General features: G+C 42.5%; 1 protein-coding gene across 2 annotated transcripts in view; it reads left to right on the forward strand.

Annotated features, from left to right (window-relative positions):
• Positions 1-479: 479 nt before the first annotated feature.
• The window catches only part of adcy9b (adenylate cyclase 9b), a 40,658-nt gene continuing 18,435 nt past the window's right edge, over positions 480-22,702 (forward strand). For both annotated transcript variants that reach the window (XM_042504913.2, XM_042504914.2), the window contains exon 1: positions 480-4,043. In XM_042504913.2, coding sequence (XP_042360847.2) covers positions 2,231-4,043 — 1,813 coding nt within the window. In that variant the 5' untranslated portion in view covers positions 480-2,230. The remainder of the gene's footprint in view (positions 4,044-22,702) is intronic.

Consider the following 22,702-nt stretch of genomic DNA (forward strand, 5'->3'; position numbering starts at 1 on the left):
CCTCTGTTGAAGATACATGCTTTATTTTGAAGACAAATAATTAGGCTGTATGCCATCTTTATCTCCAGTTTGAAGCTGCAGGTGAATGCCCAGTAGGGATGATACCAATTAATTGCAGATTGATTAATCAGTGGTTAATAATTGATTCATACATGAAATTAAATCAATCGAATTGAAATCAATCGAATGTTAAAAGTTTATGCAACACGCTGCTGTGAGCTTTGATTGAGGAAAACACATTTGTTATTGTTTTAAATAAACCAAGTTTTTATGTTTTTTTCAAATAATGATTAAACAATTAATAGATCGTTAATTTTTTTTTTTTTATACCAACAATCGACTAAGGAAAGTACATACAATTTGCAACCCTAGTTCAAATGAGTTTTTATGTGCCATGAAATACATAAGGGTTTTATTTTGAAAGGAAAAGGGCGGAAATCACCTCTATTTTGTTTTGGGGCTTTCACACATCACCAGCATACACACACACATACACACTACTCGCGGCTGGAAGGCTGTCAGCGCACAGAAGATGGTGGCGGCTGTGGCCACTGCGTTGCCCACCGCGCCTGGATAGCGCACAACCTTTCATGCAGGTGTCGACGCTGCTGCAGCGCGCAGATAGCGGCAAGATAACGGGGATAAGATCATCTCTCTGTGGACGATGCAGGGACTGGAGAGGCTGGAAGATGCAGCAGTCCTCAGCTCCTTATGTATGTCTTGGATTTAAGGGGAAGTGTGTGGAGGTATGAAGATATTCTCTTGTGTATCCCGTGCAATTCAATTAAAGTGGCTGGGTGAGCGCAGCACTCAACGTTGACCTGTGGGACTCTCGGTGTGGGGGACGTGGAGCGGAGGTGGAGACCTTTTAATTAGCCCGACTCTCTCCGGGCTTTCGTCGTCTGCCATTTAGAGGGGGGAGACCGAGCTGCCGTGGGCAAAGTTTACTTCAGAGAAAAGGAGAGACTGGACGATACTTCATGTAGTCTGCTCAAGGCTGCATTTTTCCCTCAGCTGTCCGGGTGTTTATACAGCCAGGAACCGGCATGGTCACAATATTTAGACAGTTTTCTTGGGGTGCACTCAGACGATGAATTGGCGACATTTGTTGTGACTGGATACCAAAGCAATACTGATCAACACTGATCCGACTGGTTGGTGCATTGGAGGAGCGTGTTTGCACACCAGTCACTGACAGCTAAGCTCTTGCAATAAAACTCGAGTATTTTCTGCGCACCACGTCTCATGTATTTGTGTCCTGCAGACCTCCGTGCACACGATCCCCTGTGGGTTTTGGAGACGCAGCGGTGGCGGAGACTCCCGAGCAGAAAGTCAGGAAAGGACGGGGCTCAGTCCACGGAGATAGTCGCGATTAGGCCCTGCAGCAAGGAGCGTATGGGTATAAATAAAAGCCCTGATGGCAGGTTTTTGCGCCCTCGCTCCCGTTACCTAAAGTTGATCTGCGTCTTAAAATTAAATGCTGGCCTTTTCGATCAAGATTGCAATCTGCAGAGTGAAAGCAAACACTGACAAGGATGTGCTCTGGGTGAAGTTTTGCTTAGACCTGCAAACAAAAACGTGGTGAAGCTGAGGAGTTCGGCATATTATGCTACTGGATATCCCCACTGGAACAGAGTGGATAATGGACATGCACCAATAATGATAGTATATTGACTGCAGCGGGCACTTCATGAAAACACTCAATAACACTTTTAACTGGATCTGATATTCCACACCTATTCTCAACTTATCAATAACCCCTATTTCTGCACTTTTGTGTTTTTGTTTTTCAACCTCTCCTTTACCAACATTATTTTGTAATTTTCTGAGTTTTCCCAAACACCTCTCCAATGAGTGAAACTGTGTGTTAGGCAGCTGAGTGGACTTGGACAGGATCAGAGCAAGCAGTGAGTAAACCTTGCAGTCTCAAGTGTGTCAAAACAGACAGGAACGTAGAGGAATGCAGGGATTGACGTCAAGAGCTGCAGTAATGAACTATTCAAAATCTTTGGAAGGTCTGCTGGTGTTTTCTACAGCCGCCACACTGCTAACTAAGTGGAATTTTCTCTGAAAGGCTTTTTTATGTACTCTCCTTTTCCCATGTTTTAGAGTTAACAGTCATTGCTCTAATTGTTATACTGCAGCCCCATACTTTGCCTTAAAAATCTGTCTTCAACATAACCATCCTGTCCACATAGGTTTTGACTTTTTGATAGATTGAAAAAGCAACATGGCATCCCCGCAACATCAACAACTGCTGCCTCACAACACAGAAGTAAACTGTGACTCAAGTGGAGATGGAGGCGTCTCAGTGCGGATTGGCAGTAGTGTCAAACACAAGCATGTAGGCGGACCGCTGGGTTCAATCGGGGGAGGCTTCATGGGGGGATCCAAGCACTGCAAGTACAGCATTTCCTCCAGCTGCAGCTCTGGGGAGTCTGGAGCCAGGAGGCCGGTGGTCAAGAGCTTTCGTTCACAGAAGAAGATGCCTCAGCTTTTTGAGAGATCTGCGGGTCATTTCTGGGACCCAAAATTTGACTCTTCGATCCTGGAGGAAGCCTGTAGAGAACGATGCTTCCCTCAGACGCAGCGCCGCTTCCGTTATGTGCTCTTTTACCTGATTGCCGCTGCCCTCCTCTGGGGATTGTATTTTGCTGCCAACCCTACCCGCTGTGACAGGACTGCCTTTCTCCTTCCCACTGCGTCCTTCCTCCTCTTCTGCCTCCTTCTCTTCCTCTTAACTTTTACTAAGCTCTACTCTCGCTGCTACAACCAAGCATCTCTGCTGCTCATCATTGTAACCTTCACCCTGACCCTGGCCCCTCAGATCCAGACATCAAGTTTTAGAGATCCGGAGAGTCCCACACCTGCACTTGATGTGGAGGAGTTCAGTGGCATGGGACCCACATACAACCTGTCCTATGACAAGCTTGTGGGAGGTAGCACCTGGTCCCTTTGTCTGTCTCCTGTAGGCACATTCTCCCTCTGCATTGAAGTTCTTCTGTTGCTTTACAGCGTTCTCCATATTCGTCTCTATGCTTCTGTCCTGCTCGGGTTTCTCTACTCTGTCTTTTTTGAGAGTTTGGGCTGGCTGCACCTGACTCAGGCAGGGGATAACTGGAGCATAGCCTCTCAATCAGACTGGGATACATTGTGTTGGCTTGGCCCAGCTAAAGCTCTGCTCCACCTCTGTGCCCACGCCATTGGCATCCACCTCTTCATCATGTCAGAGGTGCGGTCACGCAGCACCTTCCTTAAAGTGGGACAAGCTATCATGCATGGCAAAGATCTGGAGGTGGAGAAAGCCTTGAAGGAGCGAATGATCCACTCCGTCATGCCCAGAATCGTTGCAGATGAACTGATGAAGCAGGGTGACGAGGAGATAGGGGATGGTTCTGTTAAAAGATACTCCACCAGCGGTGCGGCAGCTGCCATCTCTAGCCCGAAAAACAATAAACGCAAGAAAACCTCCATCCCTCGAGGCCAGATTATCTTTAGACCCTTCAACATGAAACGCATGGAGCCTGTTAGTATTCTCTTTGCAGACATTGTGGGTTTCACAAAAATGTCTGCTAACAAATCTGCTCATGCCCTTGTTGGGCTTCTTAATGACTTATTTGGACGTTTTGATCGGCTTTGTGAGCTCACTGGCTGTGAAAAGATCAGTACTCTGGGAGACTGTTACTATTGTGTGGCTGGTTGCCCTGAACCCAGACCAGACCACGCCTATTGCTGCGTGGAGATGGGCCTGGGCATGATCCAGGCTATTGAACAGTTCTGCCAGGAGAAGAGGGAGATGGTCAACATGAGGGTGGGTGTCCACACTGGCACTGTACTGTGTGGCATCCTGGGCATGAAACGCTTCAAGTTTGATGTTTGGTCAAATGATGTCAACCTGGCCAATCTAATGGAGCAGCTGGGGGTGGCTGGGAAGGTCCATCTATCAGAGGCGACTGCAAACTTTCTGGATGACCGCTACCAACATGAAGACGGACAAGTCATTGAGAGAATAGGACAGAGTGTGGTGGCTGATCAGCTTAAAGGTAGGTGATGTAATGAGTTGAATTGCTGTTAGGCTTGAGTAGTATGCAATATTTAATATCTTCCTTAAATTTCTCTGGGGTGAAATTATTGCTTTTTTTATATTTAGTTTGCGGTATGAAAAAAAGGTTTTTTGTTGAATTCCTAAAAAGAATAATACAAGTAGATCAGCAGTTGTTGCTACAGATTGGCTGCAACAGTGAAACGTATCGCTGCAATTATTCCCCAAAGTACCCAGGTGCTTTTTAGGTGCTTAAGTCAATGTCCTGTATTGCCTTATTCCAGAATATCTGTAGTTCACCCCCCCAGGTGAATCAGAACAGTGGCAGGGGAGCATTTGCATTGCATTGGTCAAGGTCGACTCTGGGTTTTAGCATCATGTGCCCGGCACAGATGGGCTGGCAAGAGTTTGGTTCTGTTACTGTACAAGTGTCCTCTGTGTTGTTTGTTTTATATGACTGTATCACAGACAGATGCCATATTCTGTTCTTTCCCATCCTCTCTTCCACCATGTCTCTGCCTATTCTTTGTTCTCTTGTTCAATTACATTGCCTTCCAGACGTCCTCAATGTGTCCTGTTCTCTTAACCTCGCGTTGAACCCCAGGGATTGCTTTACAACTTAATGCAACCGTCACCTTCTCTAATAGAGATTTGCCTGCAGCTTCATCTTCACCCCTCTATCTTGTCCTCTCTCTTCCTTGCCTCTAAACTGCTTGACTGCAGCTTTTTATTTGATACATTTATGCAAATCACCCCAGTGTAACCAAATGTTGGCTTAATGGCTCTTTTCATCATTCAAGGCCCGCTGATCCATTATCAGCCTGTGGAAGTGAAGTGACAGTGTCTGACTAAGGTAGTGCAGATGGTGTTCATCTGCCCTTTTGAATTGCATTTCAGGTTTATTTTTGTTTCAATAGATGCTGAATGTGCTTCCTTGGAGGCTGCACGTCAGGTTTTGTGCAGAGCATTTAAGGCATGGACTGGTAGTTCATACACATTTGCAATTCAAGTGCACACATTAATACGTTGTGTGCACAAACTATCAAAAAATGTTCTACCTTGCAGGATGCTGAACAGATTTCCATTATTTTGGCTGGGAAATCAGTGCTGTGCTCTGTCAAGGAACAAGATGGAGCGAAAGCGGCTCTTGTTTACCAGCCTGCAGACCTGATTTATGGGCCTGCATTTTCCCCTCATCTCTTAGATTAATGGGTGACTACCACTCATCCCTTTGTCCTTCTTCTTTTTTAATTGTGAGGATAAATGTGTTTCCCATAGTCACCCAACCTCAGCTCCTCCTCTTTCTCCTTGACTCCTTTTCTTGCCTCCATCGCGTATTGAGTTCCCCTCTTAAGATTTATCCTCTCCCTCTAGATACGTTGTGCCAGTGAGAGAGCTGGCTGTCAGGAAAGAGTTTTGCTCCTGTGCTGTAAAATTCCCTCCACTGTCTGGTTCAGTCTGTGTAAATCACTTGGGTACCATTGCAGCCAGGCATAGATCCTGGCCGGGTCTGGTCCCTGTTGCCTGACGCAGAAGTAAATTGCTCTGACCATGGCACTGATGGCTGTGCAGCTGTCTTATATATATATATTTGATGTCCTTTTTAAGTCAGTTTGATATTGTGCTTTCTCACAAATAGTTTTTGGCATACAAGTGGTTTTACAGTTACACTATAACTTAAGGCTGAGGCCACAGAGTCAGGTTTTTATCTCATCCTGTAGGAAGACATTTTTAAAAGTTTATGCTGTCTTATTTAAAACTTACCACTGTAATTATAAGCTATTTCTGGTTCATTGTGGCAGAGGTTCACATGGGGTGCAGCCATGTGTGGTAGGCTGATTGTTGCAGCTGCGTCCTGTTGGCTCCTCAGCACTGACACGAGGCCTGTGGTTTTAGCAGCTAATGGAGATGTTGTGGCTCGGTTTACATCCCACCGGGATGATATCTGGTGTTTGAGGTTGAGTAACAGCTAAGGAAGGTTTAAATACATTGCAGATAGCTTTGAGCTCTGACTTATGATCATTTTCATTACAGCTTAATCTGAATTTCTGATTAATTCAAAAATTGTTTACGCTGTAGAAATAGTGCCAGGTACGTGTCTTCAGATTAATTGTTTTGTCCGACCAACTGCCCAGAACCCAAAAATATTTTATTTACAAGGATATGAGCACTGAGAAAAACTGGAAAACCTCCCGTTTGAAAAGCTAGAACTAGTGAATGTTTGGTATTTTGGCCGGATAGATGATTAAAAAGATTTAATCAATATTAAATTTGGTGATTCATAGCCTGATGATTAAGTAATTTACCATTTCAGCACTAGTTAAATAATAACAAAAAATATCTACAGCTTGTTTGTCCTTATTAATGAATATGCTGATTATTATGTCAAATAACTGATTAATCTATAAAATGTCAAAAAAAAAAAAAAAAAAAAGCCAATTACAGTTTGATCAAGCACAGTCTTCAGATATAGTGTTTGTCCAAATAACATTACGAAATGCAAAGATACTCAACTTACAACAACTTTAAACAGAGAGGGAAACAAACTCACTGAGATTCAGGAACCAGGCATATTTAGATATATTTGCTTTTAAAATAATTAAAAACATATCAATTATCAAAATAGTTGCTGATTGAGTTTCTGTCAGTTGAGTAATAAATTACATTCAGCTCTAGTTCCTGACATTTACAGGATTCGATGATAAATCAATTAATACAGGATATGATTGGCAGAATAATCAATTAGTTGCAGCCTTATCTCATTTGATGATACTGAGATGATCTGAACAGTGCAGCCCACGAGGCTCTCTGTACAAGAGAGTTGGTGTATTTGTCCCTATAAGGGGCTGCACATTGTGCATTTTCCTTTCTGGAAATGGAAGCTATATTTGGCACCGCTTCCCTGGAAAGTACCTGTCCTTCCTTTTGTGCTTAATGCAGAATGATGGCACCTGCAGAAGATTATCCCTTCAGAGGAGACTGTCACTGTGGCCTTATTATCTTTCTGCTGGTGACAGAACCACCACAGAGAGCCAGAGATGCTTCTTCTCTCCTTCAAGTAGCCTTTGTTTCCAGGGGAAATGAAATTGTTTACGCCCTGGTGTTGCCTAAGGATTGTTGCAGTAAGATCTGAGATCTAGTTATTATTGTGTTTTCCTCTCACGCATGTGTGGAACCTACATGCTAGTTGGCTGTAGTCTTTGCAGTGTGTTCAAGTGCAACTTTTTAGCCGAGGCACATATGATGTGAGGCAAAGCAAAGTTGGCTTTTATTGCCACTAGTTCTTTGATGTCGATTTAAATCTGGTTTGTGTATTTTGAATGACGAAAACAGACGATTCCACCGTCTGATGTGTTTTTTACTCTCAAACAGGTTATGTGCAAGTTGGCTGTTGGCTGTAGTCTTTGCGGTGTGTTCAAGTGCAACTGTTTGACTGAGACTCTGGCAACGTGAGGCTTTACAACAGTCGGCCTTCTTCACCATTTGTTCTTTGATTTCAGTTTGTGTGTCTGGGCCTTCACTTTCAATAGAAGACACATGACTCTAAATAAATCATATGGTTGCTCCTTTGATGTGTAAATTAGCAATTGTTTGCTAACAAGCTTGCCATATTAACCTAAAAATGACGGCATGTCATTGCTGTGTTCACAGCTCGTTTTCAGTGCTCACACGTGGACAAAAGAATTAGTTAATGCAGATTCATCTTCTACTTTTTAGAATTTCCTGTTTTGTATCTGTCCTTCCTCTCTCCTGCTGTGAATCTTCCAGGCTAGTGCTATACCTCATTATGAATGAGTGAATAAAAAATATGAGAAATGAACCATATGATCACTAGTTGCTCCACTTTGACCACCTTTGATCGAAAGAACATTTAAATAAATGACAGCTTCTGACAGCTTTTGCGTATAATTGCACAGCCCCTTTCAACCAATACTTGTTAAATACTGGGTAACCATCAGTTCTAGGTAAGGAACATTCTCAGTATCCATTTGAAATTATGAGCATTATGAGCATGACCTTTTCCAACTTAACCGCCGACCAAAGCTGTGCCGGCTGCTGCGTACAGTATATCCCCTCGCAACCTGCTCTCTTCTCTGCTCGCCCTGCAGGAGATTTCTAATGAAGCAAGACTGGGTAATCTGCTTGGCTAAAGTGATTAATGTTAGTAATTCTCCATCATCATATCTTCCTACACTAGCCTGGTGTTATCCCGATCCCAAACACATCAGCCGCCCGCCAGCCAGCCGTCTATATCACAGCAAATTATATTGATTGCCTATAATGAGGCTGTCATGGCTGTGTTTATTTATGATGAGGCAACAAGAGAGCTTTTTAATGTCATGTGGATATCAAAGAGAATCAACCAAGGCCAGCAGTTGTGCTGGCTTTAAAACAGAAGATCATTTGTATTCTGGTCCACAATATTAATTTGTCCCGATTCCTTGTCCACCTTTAAATCTTCAGAACAATAATTGATTAGCTACATTAGGATTGATTTGAGTACAGAGCAGCAAATGGTCCTTGTGATAAATGTTCTGTGTCCCTTCACTCCGGCCCTATTACTTCGAGCCTGCAGCAGGTATTGGTTATCGTGAGAGCCATTTGTGCTTTTGGGAGGCTCGCATGAACACACACACACATTCGCAGTCACACAACCCTTACTCTGTGAAAGCTATTCCATAGGGTTGTAGTGTCAATCAGCAAAGTATAGTATTTGCCTGAGGCTCTGTGGAGAATTATGGCAGCTACCTGCGACCTTGAAAACGATTAATGAGGCTGGTTTTGAGGTTACACTTAAAGACGCAGGGAAGGGGAAATGAAGGCAAGAAAGATGTAGACAGTGAAGGTAGGCCAACTGCTCTAAACTGTGGTCCATTTCTGCCCACTGAGACTCAGCTTTGTTCTGATAGGTGTTTGCACTAAAGAGCAGAACCGCAGGAGCATTGCCTTACCACTATTACATTAAGCTTCCATGTAACTGGACCTCTCCTTCTCTGCTTGTGTGAACCACAAGCAGAGAAGGAGAGGTTGTACACACTTAAGCCTCTGGATTTCACATCTAAGGGCCCTGATACATCAAGCCCAACAGTCAGCCATCTGTCAGTGTTGGGCTGTCAGTGAGGGTCTGTCACCTTAGTTTTAGAGGTGTATCTCAAACGTCAGCATGGCAGTTAATTGTGCCACCAAAAAGTATAGCTTTAGCCTACAACACACAGTGTTGCAGTGGGAAAAAAACGATATTGAATAAAGTACTCTATTGGTGTCAGTATCACTTTAAAGGTACTGGTATTGGTAGTGGTATTTTAATTTTTTAAGTGATACCCAGCCTTTCTTACTAGTGCACGAAATCTGTCCTGTCAGTTTTCCGGTTATTTCCAGTGTCCTTCTTTGAGTGATGAATACAGACTACCACTGCCTGCTGGTATGGAGAGTTATTTCCTCTCACGCTGGCACTGAAAAAAGGTGCTAGCTGGTCATTGGCTGTAGTCTTTGTGTTGTGTTCAAGTGCGAGTTTTCGTCTGAGACACAGGCAACGTGAGGCGATGCAACAGTTGGCCTTCATTGCCACGAGTTCTGTGATATCGGTTTGGTGTGTCTGGGCCTTAAAGTGCTGTGTGTGCTGTCAGTCTACACTCTGCTGTACTTGACAAAAAGTTAAATGGTTTGGCTTTTTCACTCTTAATATATACACAGCTGTTTTCCCCCCTGCCAACAAATCAAATACCTGGCATAATTTCGTCTAGACTCCTGAGTCCAAATCAGTATGCAGACACAGCATTCAGCCCTACAGTAGAAAGACAGGAGGGGGTCGATAGTGGAGTGGAGTGGCTTACTACAAGGAGAGGGTAAGGAGGAGCAGACATAGAGGTTGAGTATAGTTAGGCTGGGGTGGAAGCTGTTGGGATGGTTTATAAAAAACAGTGGTAAAAGGATCCTGGGATTACTAATACACAGCAAGCTGTGCTGTGTAGCTGCCCTTTCATCTGACGTCTGAAAGGGGAACGTGGCTCTTCAGAGGCTGCCAGGGGAATAGACTGCCAGGGGTACTCTAAGCTGCTATATTGTATTGCAGCGACAGAGCCCTGCCTAGAACACCTTGGCTCTGCATGGTAGATTACAGCTCTGCTCAGAGCATAATGGCGTAATACATCACACTGCATTGTACAGTAGCACCCTGTACTCTGTATTATGGTTCAGCACAGCATGGCATAGTAGCCTGCAGCAATGCAATCTCATCATTTATCATTTTCGGCCCCATCATACTGAGCAAGTTTGCAGAGCTTCAGGATCGCTTATCGTGCTCTGCAAACACGAGGCCATTGTGGCAAGGTTATTGAAGGTCTTCGATGTGGTGATTAGCTAGATTTTATAGCTGCAGTCATTCAGGTTATCTGCTGTGTCACACTGTTACTCAGCAGGGTTGGACTACCTGTACTCCTTCAGGAGGACTGTGCAGTAAGGGTATCACTTGCTGCTTCGACCCGGCAAGCAATAATAGATTTGCACTCGGCATGTAATGAGTTTCTGGATCAAGAGCAAAAAAAGCAGAAAGCATATTTTTGTCAAAAGGCTGTAAATAATCTTACCTGCATGGCCCCGGGAGCTTTCTATTGAACTGATGTTGGAGATATTCCTCTGAACATCTACCTATCCTATTGTACTCGTGTATCAGCAGATCCTGCAGACCTCTCAGACTCCCTATAGGGGACAGCTCCATTGACTCAATGGTAAAGTGTCCTGCCTCTATCTACTCTGACAAAGATGACCCAGCGTGAGGTGGTTGAGAGAGGTGGCTGAGAGAGCTTGATATCAGTGCCACCACAGTCTGTTTGATAAGGAGCCACACATGCGAGCAGCTGACACTGCTGAGCATGTCAAATACACACAAACACATGTAGCATGTGGAGTACAACACGCTACACCACGTGCTGTCAAACACATGCTGTTTCACTTTGCTCAGAAGCTTCCTGCCTTTCTAATTTAGTAAAGGAAGAACTCAAAACAATATCAGTTGGCAGTGCTGATGAAGAATGTTTAGGTGACCTCTTAGCAGACTTTTAATTAAGACTTCTTCTTAATTACCTCCGCCAAGGAGGTGCTGTTTTCACTCCGGTTTGTTTGTTGGTTTGTTTGCCTGTTAACAGGATGACAGAAAATAGTTTGGCACAGTTTTCGCAAAATTTTTGGAAAGGTGTAGCCTGGAAGAAGGAAGAGCTCATTACATCTGGGAGCTGATCTAAATCATAAGGTGGATGCAATAATTATTTTTCACTTTCGTTGACATTGTGAGATGGGCATTTAGCCTTGTGAAAGACTGAACTTTCTGAGTTTCTTTATAGTTACCCGATTTTTTTCAATGTGATGAAGAAATGTGACAAAGAAATTATGTAAAGTGCAACATTTTACTGAACTTCAAATAAGTTTTTAGCTGAGTGAACGGTAACATTCTCCTGAATGTAAATATGTTTTGAAGGCAAAAGTAGAGGTTCAGGTTCAAGTTACTTTTTTTGTACCTAGGCATATCAAATTTGCAGTTAAAAGTACAGGGCATCTATTGACATAGTTTCAGACACCATAGATAACATACTGGATAAAACATGACAAGAATATAAAAGATAAATGATAAAGGTGGCCCAGTGCTAACCAAAATGTTAAATATGTTAAAAACTACATAACCAAACCCTAAAATAAAACCAGTCAAAAAAATATGAATAAATAAATAATAAATACATGTTCCAAAATGCTGTATTATCACATTTCTGAGTTGGAGCTTAAACGATAAATTTATAAATCATAAATCAACATAAAGATAAATTGCCTGACCAAGACCTGTCACAGCCTTTACACATTTTTATCACAAATAACCTCAATTTATTCCCCTCTGGGCATCTGGTGAAATGGGAGAGTAATGTGCTTTGACTCCACATTTCAGCTGCTCCATTAACCATTAAACTGGTGGGGTAATGCAGTGCAGCCATGCATTGGTCTGCTGTGTGGAGGTGGTCATGTGGCAGATATTTACTCTCTCATATAATTAGCCTATAACTCACAGAGGTTAGGAGTAGTGGAGGATAAAAAGAGTGTTTATCTACAGGATAGTATACTTAATGTCTTAGTTATGCGTTTTGTCTTATTTTTAAACCACAAAGTGCATAGTTACTCCATGGGTTTCCTCGCATTTACAGTCAGACTCCTGAATAAATGAGGCATGCATTACCAGTACAACTCAACTCTTTTCATCACCTTTGGGGATAAATATATCTTTGCAGTGTCAGAGATATCATGGCATCTTGACATGCTTTAACATGGCTTTAGCGCAGCTAGAGTTTGTAAAGGAATCTCCCTGTTGCTCTCTCCTTCATTGCAAACAGCACTTCAATGTTATCATATGCCGTAGGAGTTTTCACATATGCAAATGTGTAAGATCATCTGCTTGTATATCTTCATGCAAATAGAACTTCACTCCCGTAGAAAACAAATAGAAAGCAGACAAGAGAAAGGCAAGAAATGGGGTAGAAAGACAGACAATAAAGGGATAACATTGCCCCTCAAAGGGATAGTTTGGATCTTTGAAGTAGGGTTGTATGGGGTACTTAACTGTAGTGAATCAATTACATACAGGAGATGTCAGTCAGCACGCCACTAATTTAGAGAAGCAGGCTTGCAGTTTGCCACAGAATCTAAGCAATGTACTGTGGTGGCTACGGTCAGCAATAAAACGTAATTTAGCCACCTAAAAAAAGTCCCACCTGAAAAAAATCCCAAATTAGTTTAAATGTACCCTATATTGAGAGTATTTCACTGTTTACTTTAATGTCAGACAGACTCACTACAGATAAGTACCTCATACAGCCCCACTTTTAAAAAACTGAACTAAGGTTCCTCCTGTTTTGTCTGGTTCCACCTGAAGTCATGACACCATCTGCAGCACAACACATGGGAATGCAAGTCTCCCATATGCAGCAACACATACACTTAGCCTAGCTCTACATCCTGGGCCTACCAAGGCTAATTGCCATGGCAACAAGCTATTGAAAGGGGCGTGGGTCAGCTGGTAACTGGAGGCTCATTTTAGATGGAAGGACTGGTGCTCGGACTGGGAGAAAGGGGCCAATTTGACTTTTTTCAGCTGAAGTGCTGGCCTCCATATTGAGGTAAAAGCCAAGCGGAGGCCTATTTTTGTGCAGCCACTCTTCGCCGCCGCATCTCTGACGGACACCTACACAGACATACACACTTTCATTTTTAAACCTTGAAAAAGCAAACGAAGGCAAGTCTGCCTCTCTCTCCCAATGCATATCTTGCTGTATTTTTGATACTCAGATTGTACGGTGCGAGTTGAGCTGTGCGCAGGGCTAAGCTCTCCTCGCGGTCGGCAGATGCTCGGGTGATAAATTGCTATCATGAGTCATTGATGCATCCTAAGCTTTTCTCCTTTGTGATCAAGGGTACAGAAAATACCAGCACTCCTCCTAACAGACACACACCGCCGACACTGACAGATGGAGCTCAGTCTTAAGGTGACACACACACAATAACCCCCACCCACCCTCCTTCACACAAACACATACTCACTTACACAGACTCACTTTTATGCACTTTAGAGTGCGCGACGTGCAAACACCCACACATGCAACCGCACCCTGTCCGTGTTTGTGGGCTGTAGTGACTCGTTAGTGTGCACAGCGGGATTGTGTGTGTGTGTGTGTGTGTGTGTGTGTGTGTGTGTGTGTGTGAGAGAGAGTGATAAATGGCTGTGTGAATTATGAATGAGGAAAGATGACGGGGGAGCCAGTCCACCCTGAAGCCTGCCACTGCACTCAGCTTGCATGGATTGACTCTGCGTGTTTGTGTGTGTGTGTGTATTCAACAGTAAATGTGTGTTTTCATCAGTGAATTCCTTCAGTATATTTTTGTCTGTCATAACATAACAGTTATAACATGCCTAAGTGTGTTATTATTTGCAGGCAATGAAGTGAATTTTATAGTGTCCAAGACCAGCTTTAAGAACAAGGAAGCCTCTATTTTAAAATGCTCGTCTCTCACACACTCTACCTGGTTTTTATAGAAAGAGCCCTTAATATTAAGTCATTTTCTTTGCCTCACTTCTGACCCCTCTTTTCTTCCCCTGCACCCTGTTGTCTCTCCTCTCCTATTCTCTCTCCTATTATCTTTTCAGTACCCACATATACTCACTTATGGCTGTTAATCTTTTATCTCCTGCAGTCTCTTTTGTCCTTTAGCAGAAGGTAGATTTATTCATCATATTTTTAAACAAAATTTAAAAAATGAAATTACATTTGTCCTTGATTCTGCTACATCTTTGGAGCTGAAGGATGAGTTGATTAAAATCAGCAGCTACTATGAAGATTCCATCTGGTTGCTCTGGCATGTTACTGTTGTTGCATATTGTTATCTGAAATAACAGATTTTTTTGAAATTTTGAGTAATTGATGGTGTTTGTGTGTGCCATAGAGGTCAAACTGTTAACCAGTTAATCAGTAAGTCAATTAACTGACACTTAATGGTTAAAAAATTGTGAAATGATTCATAGCCAAACCAAAACATACCAACATTTTGCTTAAATTTGAGGTTTGTGATACCATCATCATGCTTTTGGACTGTCTTTTGTGTGTTTTGGGTTACTGGTAAGAGGCACTAAGTTTAGCATGTTTTTCACCAGATAATAAACTAGTCCAAAAGATAATTTCTATTAATTGAAACCAATATTGTATTGTACAATAAAGAAACCCATCAGTTGTTGGTGTTACAGTTACGATTTAGCTTCTGGGGGTAATGTCCAGGTATCCACTGTAACTGCCAGATATCTGGATAACAGATACCTGGGCCAAGACTTCCTATTCTGTGCACTTGACCCTGTTAACAATCTGCATAGCGAATTGAGATGCAATAATGGACTCACACAAAGTGTGCATCATAGGTTGAGTGAATACCGGTGGTTAGAGTTTAGCTAACTTTTTCTGAGAATATGTAGTGAATTGTCACATATTATATTATGTTAACTTTAGTTATCCTGAAGGAAACTGAAGGGCCAAGTAGATCACAGTAAAATGAATAGCACAACAAGACAATAAAAACAAGTTAAAAACAAAAGATTAAGACAACAAGCAGATTAAAAAAAGAATAAAACACAAGCCTAGAAAAACATCAAAGCCTAAAAATAACCTAAAATGAAAATCAGAGGACCTACTAAGGAGGCAGCTGCACAGCATGGCGCCATATAGTTGAAACATTTGAATTTTTTAATCTCAACTAATAAGCTGTTGAAACATTATGAATGCTCTTTAAACTGTATGTAGGTAGACTTTTCAAATTAAGTGTTTCCCTGGATTATTTTTCATCACATCAAAAAATCTGATAATATTCTTTCCTTTTTTATTATTATTATTTTGTTTACAAAAACGGTTTTTACACTAGTTATGCAATGAGCCTCAATAGATCTTTCAATATGTAGCATTTCTGTGGAATTTCTTGTTACTTCTAGACCAACGTATATACATCAAGGTTGTATCAGCCGAGCTTTAGTGTATAGTAGGTGTGGATGGTTTCTCTCTCCCTGTCTCCATCTCAGCTCTCTCTGGTGGCTTCATTGGGGGACATCCCTCCTGTGGCCCCTCCAGCTGTCAGCTGCTCCTCCATCCACGTACTTTATAGCCCCAGGAATACCCCATGCTGTCACTCCTAAAGGCCAATTGCTGACTTATTGCATGAATGTGTGTGTGTGTGTGTGTGTGTGTGTGTTTGCTAAGTGATATATTCAGAGATTGTCCTCCATCCTTTTATCACTTTCAATCTGTCTCGCTTCATGTCACTTCTCCTTTCTGCCTCCTTGTCCCCTGTTATTTATTTATTTTTTTATGTTTTCCACCGTCCATCTTTCTGCTGTCTCATTCTATAACTGTTGAGTCAGAGTGCTGCCTCCACAGTTTTGTAAACGACACCTTCATCAACAAACATTACAGCACTGCTTATCTTAACGGTCTGCATATCAAATTGTTTCCGGCCCTCTATTCTACACTTGACCCTGAGATTTAATGAACCTGTCAATTCCACTTTAGAAGAGGATGCTGGTCAATGTGCAAGCAACCATCAGCATACATACAAGTTGCGTCTCCGTCTCAGGCAGAATATGATTCAGGGGTTTCTGTGGTGGAAGCTGAGCTTGTATTTAGCAACCTCATTTAATCCTGCTGTATCATTGGGCTGCTTTATATAAAGAGTCCTCAGGGAGCGGCGCAGTGCTCAGCAGAAGATGAAGTACATTTTCCTCATCAACCCCCAGTGAAGATGCCATTATTCAAAATGTTGAGTAAGCAGAGTCTGTGGCATTAGAGCAGAGGATGACGAGTAATAGAGCATAAGAGGGAGGGATGTTTGTCCACGCTGCATGTTTTGCTTTGATCATTTATCCAGAGCCATAAACTCGGTCACTGTTTAAATCGATGGGAGAGCGGTAGCATAGCTGTGGGTCAATAGCATCGCAGGTTGAGATAATTCAACGTGTGATTAAATCGAATTTCAATTAGAACAAGGCTGTCACGCAAAGATATTTTTTTGTTTTGTTATAACTCCTGGTCTGAAATCAATTAGAAATTGGTCCCTTGTTGTGATAATTAGCTCGTTTTAGATGAAGACAGTAGTTTGAAAAAGGTTATGGGCTGAACCAACGTAAGATTTATAACATCATAGAGAAGAGGAACGCCATTAGGATTTAGTAATCATAAATTTCTTCATATAGCCATGGATAGATTACCTAACAGGTCAACTGGGCATAGGCCCAAAGTGTCAGGGGCCTCTGTGGCTTTCACCTGCAAAATGTCACGCTCAAATGACCATTAAAACACAACCCAACCAGAAAGAGAGGCAAAGGAATTGAAAAGAGACACAAAATTTCTACAAACGACCATAAAGAGACACAAAATTACCTTAAAGAGAGACAAGATTGCCTAAATTTATATGATATATAAAGAATAAAGAAGATAGGAGAAGAAGATTTTAGTTTCCTGGACTGAAAGTGTTCCTTTATGGGAAGAGGAGAGTCGAAATATGCTATTTGTTTTGGTATGCTAAATAAACCATTTAAAAACTCATTGTATTATCTGAAAAAACCCCAAAAACATTGTCACAAAGCTAAAAACCTGGCTGTTTTGCACAGCTCATAAAAAGTAGATGTTTTGAGTTTGGTGAGTCCTGCAGCAGTAACTCAACTCCAAAGGGGTCCACAGTCTTTTTCTTAAATCTTTTATTAAAATCAACTGAAACATTGAACGAGGGTGATATCATCTCTATTCTAAAACAACACAGTGCAAGGCAGATCACTACTATGAGGAAAATTACTACTGATTCAAGAAAAGCTTTGAAACTGACAGATGTGCTGAACAGCAGAAAGAGCCATGTGGTCTCCAATAACAGAGATGAAAAGAGGGTGGGGGCATTAGCATTCAGAGGAGCATGCGTGAGTGAAGGGTTTGACAGAGGAGAGGACGATGGTGTGAAAAAGATGAGATGGAAAGTGAGCTTGCGCTTTTTGGATGATGTCAGCCGTGGCAATTCTACGCAGAGAAGAGCCCTTAAAGCCTGTGTGGTGATGAGGCAAACAAATATCGGCTTGGACACAAAAGAACATGAAGGATTGTTGGATTTGGGATGGAGAGAGAGAGAGAGAGAGAGACAGACAGACAGTGAGTTACAGTGAGATTGACAAAACGGGGAAAATACAGGCCACTGAGCAAAGGGTGGAGAGGGGGAGGGGGGTAAAGATTTTGGAGGGATGTCAACTGTATCTATTGCCAGCAGACCGTGGCAGCCTGGGACAGTCAAGGATGGAAAGATCGAAGACACAGAATACACAGCAAGTGCATAGCATCTATGAGACAGATGCAGCCAAGCGAGAGTTAAAGGCTTTGGAGCCATGTCAAGTGTTTCTATTGTTTTTGAAGCCAGGAAAAGAAACACCGGCCAAATATTTAACTTTTGTCACAGTGCCACCCCTGTTTACAACATCGAGGGACAGGAAGAGGGGAAGGATATTGGCAGATTTTGTTGATTGCAACAGGAAGAGAGACCTCTGTATGGCTTGTTGTGCTGGGACAGTGTGTTTGTGTGTAAGTGGAGGAGTGCTCTGACGTAATTCATATTTAAGAGTTTTTATCCGGAACCTGGAAAACTAATGTGCTGAGAAAGCTCAGGTGGTGTGCACGACTTGCTGTTTCTTTTTATGGCTTATGTAACTTGTACCAAGAGCTCACTGCGGGTTATCTGGGGTCTTTGAATGTTTTTGAAAAACTGTATTGGTTTGGCTGCGCTTCAGTGAGCCTGACGTGTACATAATGGGTAAAGCCTTAGTTGTATCTTCTCTATAACACCTTAAATACCAGCATTTGGTGCTACTTGAAAATGATACCTTACAAAATGAAAGACACTGTACCTTCAAAATGATCATTTATAACATTGCTCGCCCCATGTTACCTTAAATTCATTAAGAAAACTTTGTTCTTCTTGTATAATAATTTTTTAATAATTCTTAAAGAATTGAAATCATAGGGTTCCACGTTTAAACGTTCAATATTTAACTTTCTACCAACTTTCTTTATCTGAACGAGAACAAAAGATGAAGCAACGCTGTCATTACGGTCAAGTTTCTCCTGGTTAGGATTCGTGCATTGTAGTTGCCTCGTAAAAAAAATGAGCATTCAGCCTATTGTGCTTGTTTATGTGGTAAAATGAGCAAAGTGTGAAACATCCTCTCCTCTGTCTGATTCAGAAGACACTCAGATGTCTCCGCTTGACATTGTCTGAGCCCTTATTTAATATTGTGAATAATTCTGCTCATTTTCTCACGTGCCCTCCAATGTCTCAGAAGGAACATGGGCTCAGCAGAAGTGTTCAGCTGTAAGAAGAATAGTAAGGTCAACGCTCGCCCTCCCCCACTCCCACCCATCCTAAGCTCGGGAGATATGCACACACTCTGCTCTTCCTTTACTGTCAGAATTGACAGTGTGAGTCCCTTGGTGATTCCCTATGAAAAATGCATACGTGTCTGTCATGTTTTCTGACTGAATGGGTTCACTCATAGACAGTACGCATAAGATTTTTTTATTCCTCCACCACAACCAAACAACTCACAAGCCCTTTTTACACAGAGATCACACTATAGGACTGCTATGAAGTCCCTTTTTTTGCCTTCTTTGCATTTTTACACAGAACCAAATCACAGCGTCATCACTGCATGACTTTGTGCAGCATTATGGAATCAAAAGAGGCGTAATGGACGTGACATGTAGCATAACAAACATCACAACATGCACTTTATAAATAGCAACAATTGCTTGACATGGCAATAACAATCATTTAATGTCCCTGTTAAATTGCTGTTGATCTGTCTCTCTGCTTGGAGGGTAAGGAGTTACCGCACCACATTGTTTTTCTAATTTGCAGTCTTTGTGGCCACTATTCTTCTTCTTTGAGTTAGCTGCTAACAGCTCCCTTTTAAATCTCCGCTGGTGGGTTTCATGCATAGCACATGCACCCTTAGAGCCCATGATCAACCTTTCATGGCAGTATGATGTGCTAACGGGCAGTGTCAGTTGATAACGTGGCTGGACGAAATCTGTCGGAACCGTATGATGTGCCACTGCATGGCGTCAAGTTGAAATGCTGCCAGTAACAATGTAATATAAGGAGCATGAGCAGCAGTGGATGGATCCAATATGAATATGAATTCCCATATGAATGTACAGAGAAACCATTATGTTTATTTCCTAAACCTAACCACATGCTTCTGTTGCCTAAACCTTAGCATCCCTGCCTTTGTAGCCTAATCCTATCCATGTGCTTTTGTTGATGTCCTGGCATTGGTTGCCAAGCGCTTTTGTAGCCTTATTCTAAACATGTGCTTTTGTTGACATAGCGGCGTTGGTTGCGGCATCCTGTAAGGTCAACAACAGACGCAGGTTACCTGGTGCGTAAAATGTAATATAATATATCCACTGACAAAGCAGCGACATGTGACGACTTCAGACGAAAATGTGTTGCCAGCTGTCCTGTTTATCCGGACTCTGTTTTGGCACTGTTACTCCCTGTTGTGAAAGCTTAAAGAGGAGAGCGCTCAGTCCTCCCATTCTGCAATTCTACCATATATACAGAACAGCAAGGCGGAATAACAGTGCAATAAGCAGTGTAAAAGTGGCCACAGAGTCACTCTAGCCTCCATTTCTCTCAGCCCAGTCCTACTTGAGCCTTTCCGAAAATCTTTGCAATCCCTTGCTCTCTGCAAACCATGCCGCAGTAATGAAGGCCTAAGCAGCCTGTCATACCGGACAGGTTTCCTTCTGTTCTTCCTGCCCTCTTCCTCCCGACGGGGGCAGGATGAACAGTATATTCCAGGATGGGGACGCAGTGGAGAGAGAAGGGGGGCTGCTGGCTGGCAGTGCCACCTGGCATGGAGAGCTGCCCAGCCTAGCAGTGCTAGTTTCTCTGCACCACCTGCTCCACTGCCCTCCTGCTCCGATACCTGGCCCTGGAAGGCAAACCTGTCATTAGATAAGGCATGTGATATGTTTGTGTTTGTTTGTGTGCATGTGTGTGCGTGCTGATCCAAGCCAGTTCTCCTCCCCTCTCTCCGTTGCCCTCTGTGTTCTGCTACTTTTAGTAAACCTCCCCGGGACAGCAACAATATTAGCTGTTCAGTCCCACTTGTGTTGAGAAAGGAATCTGAAAGCAAAGGTGTTGCTTTGAGATAAACAACCCAGAAGCAGTATTTTTTTAAAGATTATTTGTTGGGCTTTTCTTGCCTTTATTATAGTGAAGTCAGAGAGTGACAGGAAAGGTGGAGAGAGAGTGGGGATGACTCACAGCAAAGGGGCGCAAGCCGGAATCGAACCCAGGCTGCTGCGAAGGACTCAGAATACATGGAGCGCATGCTCGACTCACTAAGCTAGAGGGCGCCCCGACGACCCAGAGGTTTAATATTTGTAGCTACTGTAATCACCTGTAGCATTTATGTGCTTTTTTATTACAGAATTTATCCATTCTTCTCTTCTGCTGTTGTGTTTCCCAAGGGTAAAATATTTCTTTTTTCTTTCCGTTAAATAACAATTTAACCTTCCGTCCATTATTTCCTCTTTTTGTGTGTATTTTTGTAGAATAGTGTAAGTGTGTGTAGCAGCCAAGCTTTTTGTAACTGATCTTTTGAGCGGTGGGTAAAGTACAGTCACTATCATTAAAAAAAGACTCAAGCAAAAGTGAAAATGACCATTTTTTAAAGGTCCAGTGTGCAGGATTTAGGGGGATATATGGAATATAATAAAATAAGTTTTCTTTAGAGTATAATCACTTGAAAATAAGAACTGAAGTTTTGTTACCTTAAAATGAGCCATTTATATCTAGATAGGGAGCGGGTGCTCGTTATGGAGATTGCCATGTTCACTGCCCAGAACAGACAGACCTAACACTGGCTCTAGATAAGGCCATCTGCGTTTTCTCGTCGGCCATCATGGTTAGAGGCCCATCTGCAACGCGCAGCATCTGAGATCCACTGATTTGTAACATAAAACTGCTTTATTCAGTGTTTCTATCAGATTTAATCCTGAGGTCGGTTTGTTTTGGAGAGGAAGAGACTGCTGCGGATAAATCGGCTCCTGGTTAGAAACCTTCTGAACAATGAACACTGAAGGAATCCTAACAAGAAGTTTCAGCTGGTTGCAGTGTGCAGTCCTCACCATTAGATGCCATTAAATCCCCCTTAATTTTACACACCGAACCTTTTAGGCACTTGTTTATAATACTGTTAACGTCTTTCCACCAAATAATAGAAAAGTATGGATAAGGACTTGGATTGTTAAGGAGTCTCAATTATGGTATCAATGTCAATAAAAATTGATGATCCCCATCCCTAATGCAGAGTACTTTTTACCTTAAGAAAAACATTTTTTTAACTTTTTTTCTTATGTACATTACTTGTAATGTGTTACTACACACCCCTGGTTTTATTCCAGCTAATTATCTGTCTTTGTTCAGGGCTGATAAAGGTTTATATCCGCAGTGTATGAAATGACCACTGCAGTCAAAACTTATGCGTTGTGTTTATTTGGCACACCCAACCTCTGCACTGAGCCCCTCTTAGCATCATGCACAGAGCAGCTCAGGGACGGCCATTGTCCCAGAAGAGCCTGGACGTGCTGCGAGTAGAAAGGGAGGAGTGGAGGTGATGGTGTTATTTGGTCGCAAAGTGCTTTTCTCACGTCGCTCTCCTCCGTCCTGAACAAAAGGGCTTGGAGAGGGAGATAATGTGACTGGGCTCTCGTGGGGAAAGGTTATCTACTGTTCCCTGTCAGCTGATAGCACAGGACAGGACACTTCAAGTCCCATAGGCTTCCTCTAATGATGCTCTTCAATTAGCCCAGGGTCATTGGGGATGCATAGAGGCCAGCACATGTACATGTACCTGTATTACAGATCATCGGGCAAATTAGCACAAACTTTCAGATGGATCGCCACACACACTCACTCAGCTGGAAAGAAACAAGCGACATCAAGCATGAAGTCTCCTGACCTTTTCTCCTGCTGCGAGGCCTTTAGAGCACAGCTGTATTCTGATGTTGTCGGACCCTGTCGAAGTGGACAGTGAAACAACATGAA

The sequence above is a fragment of the Plectropomus leopardus genome, chromosome 18 (assembly GCF_026936395.1).
Source record: "Plectropomus leopardus strain MGB_pleo_1.0 chromosome 18, ASM2693639v1, whole genome shotgun sequence".
Taxonomy (NCBI): domain Eukaryota; kingdom Metazoa; phylum Chordata; class Actinopteri; order Perciformes; family Serranidae; genus Plectropomus; species Plectropomus leopardus.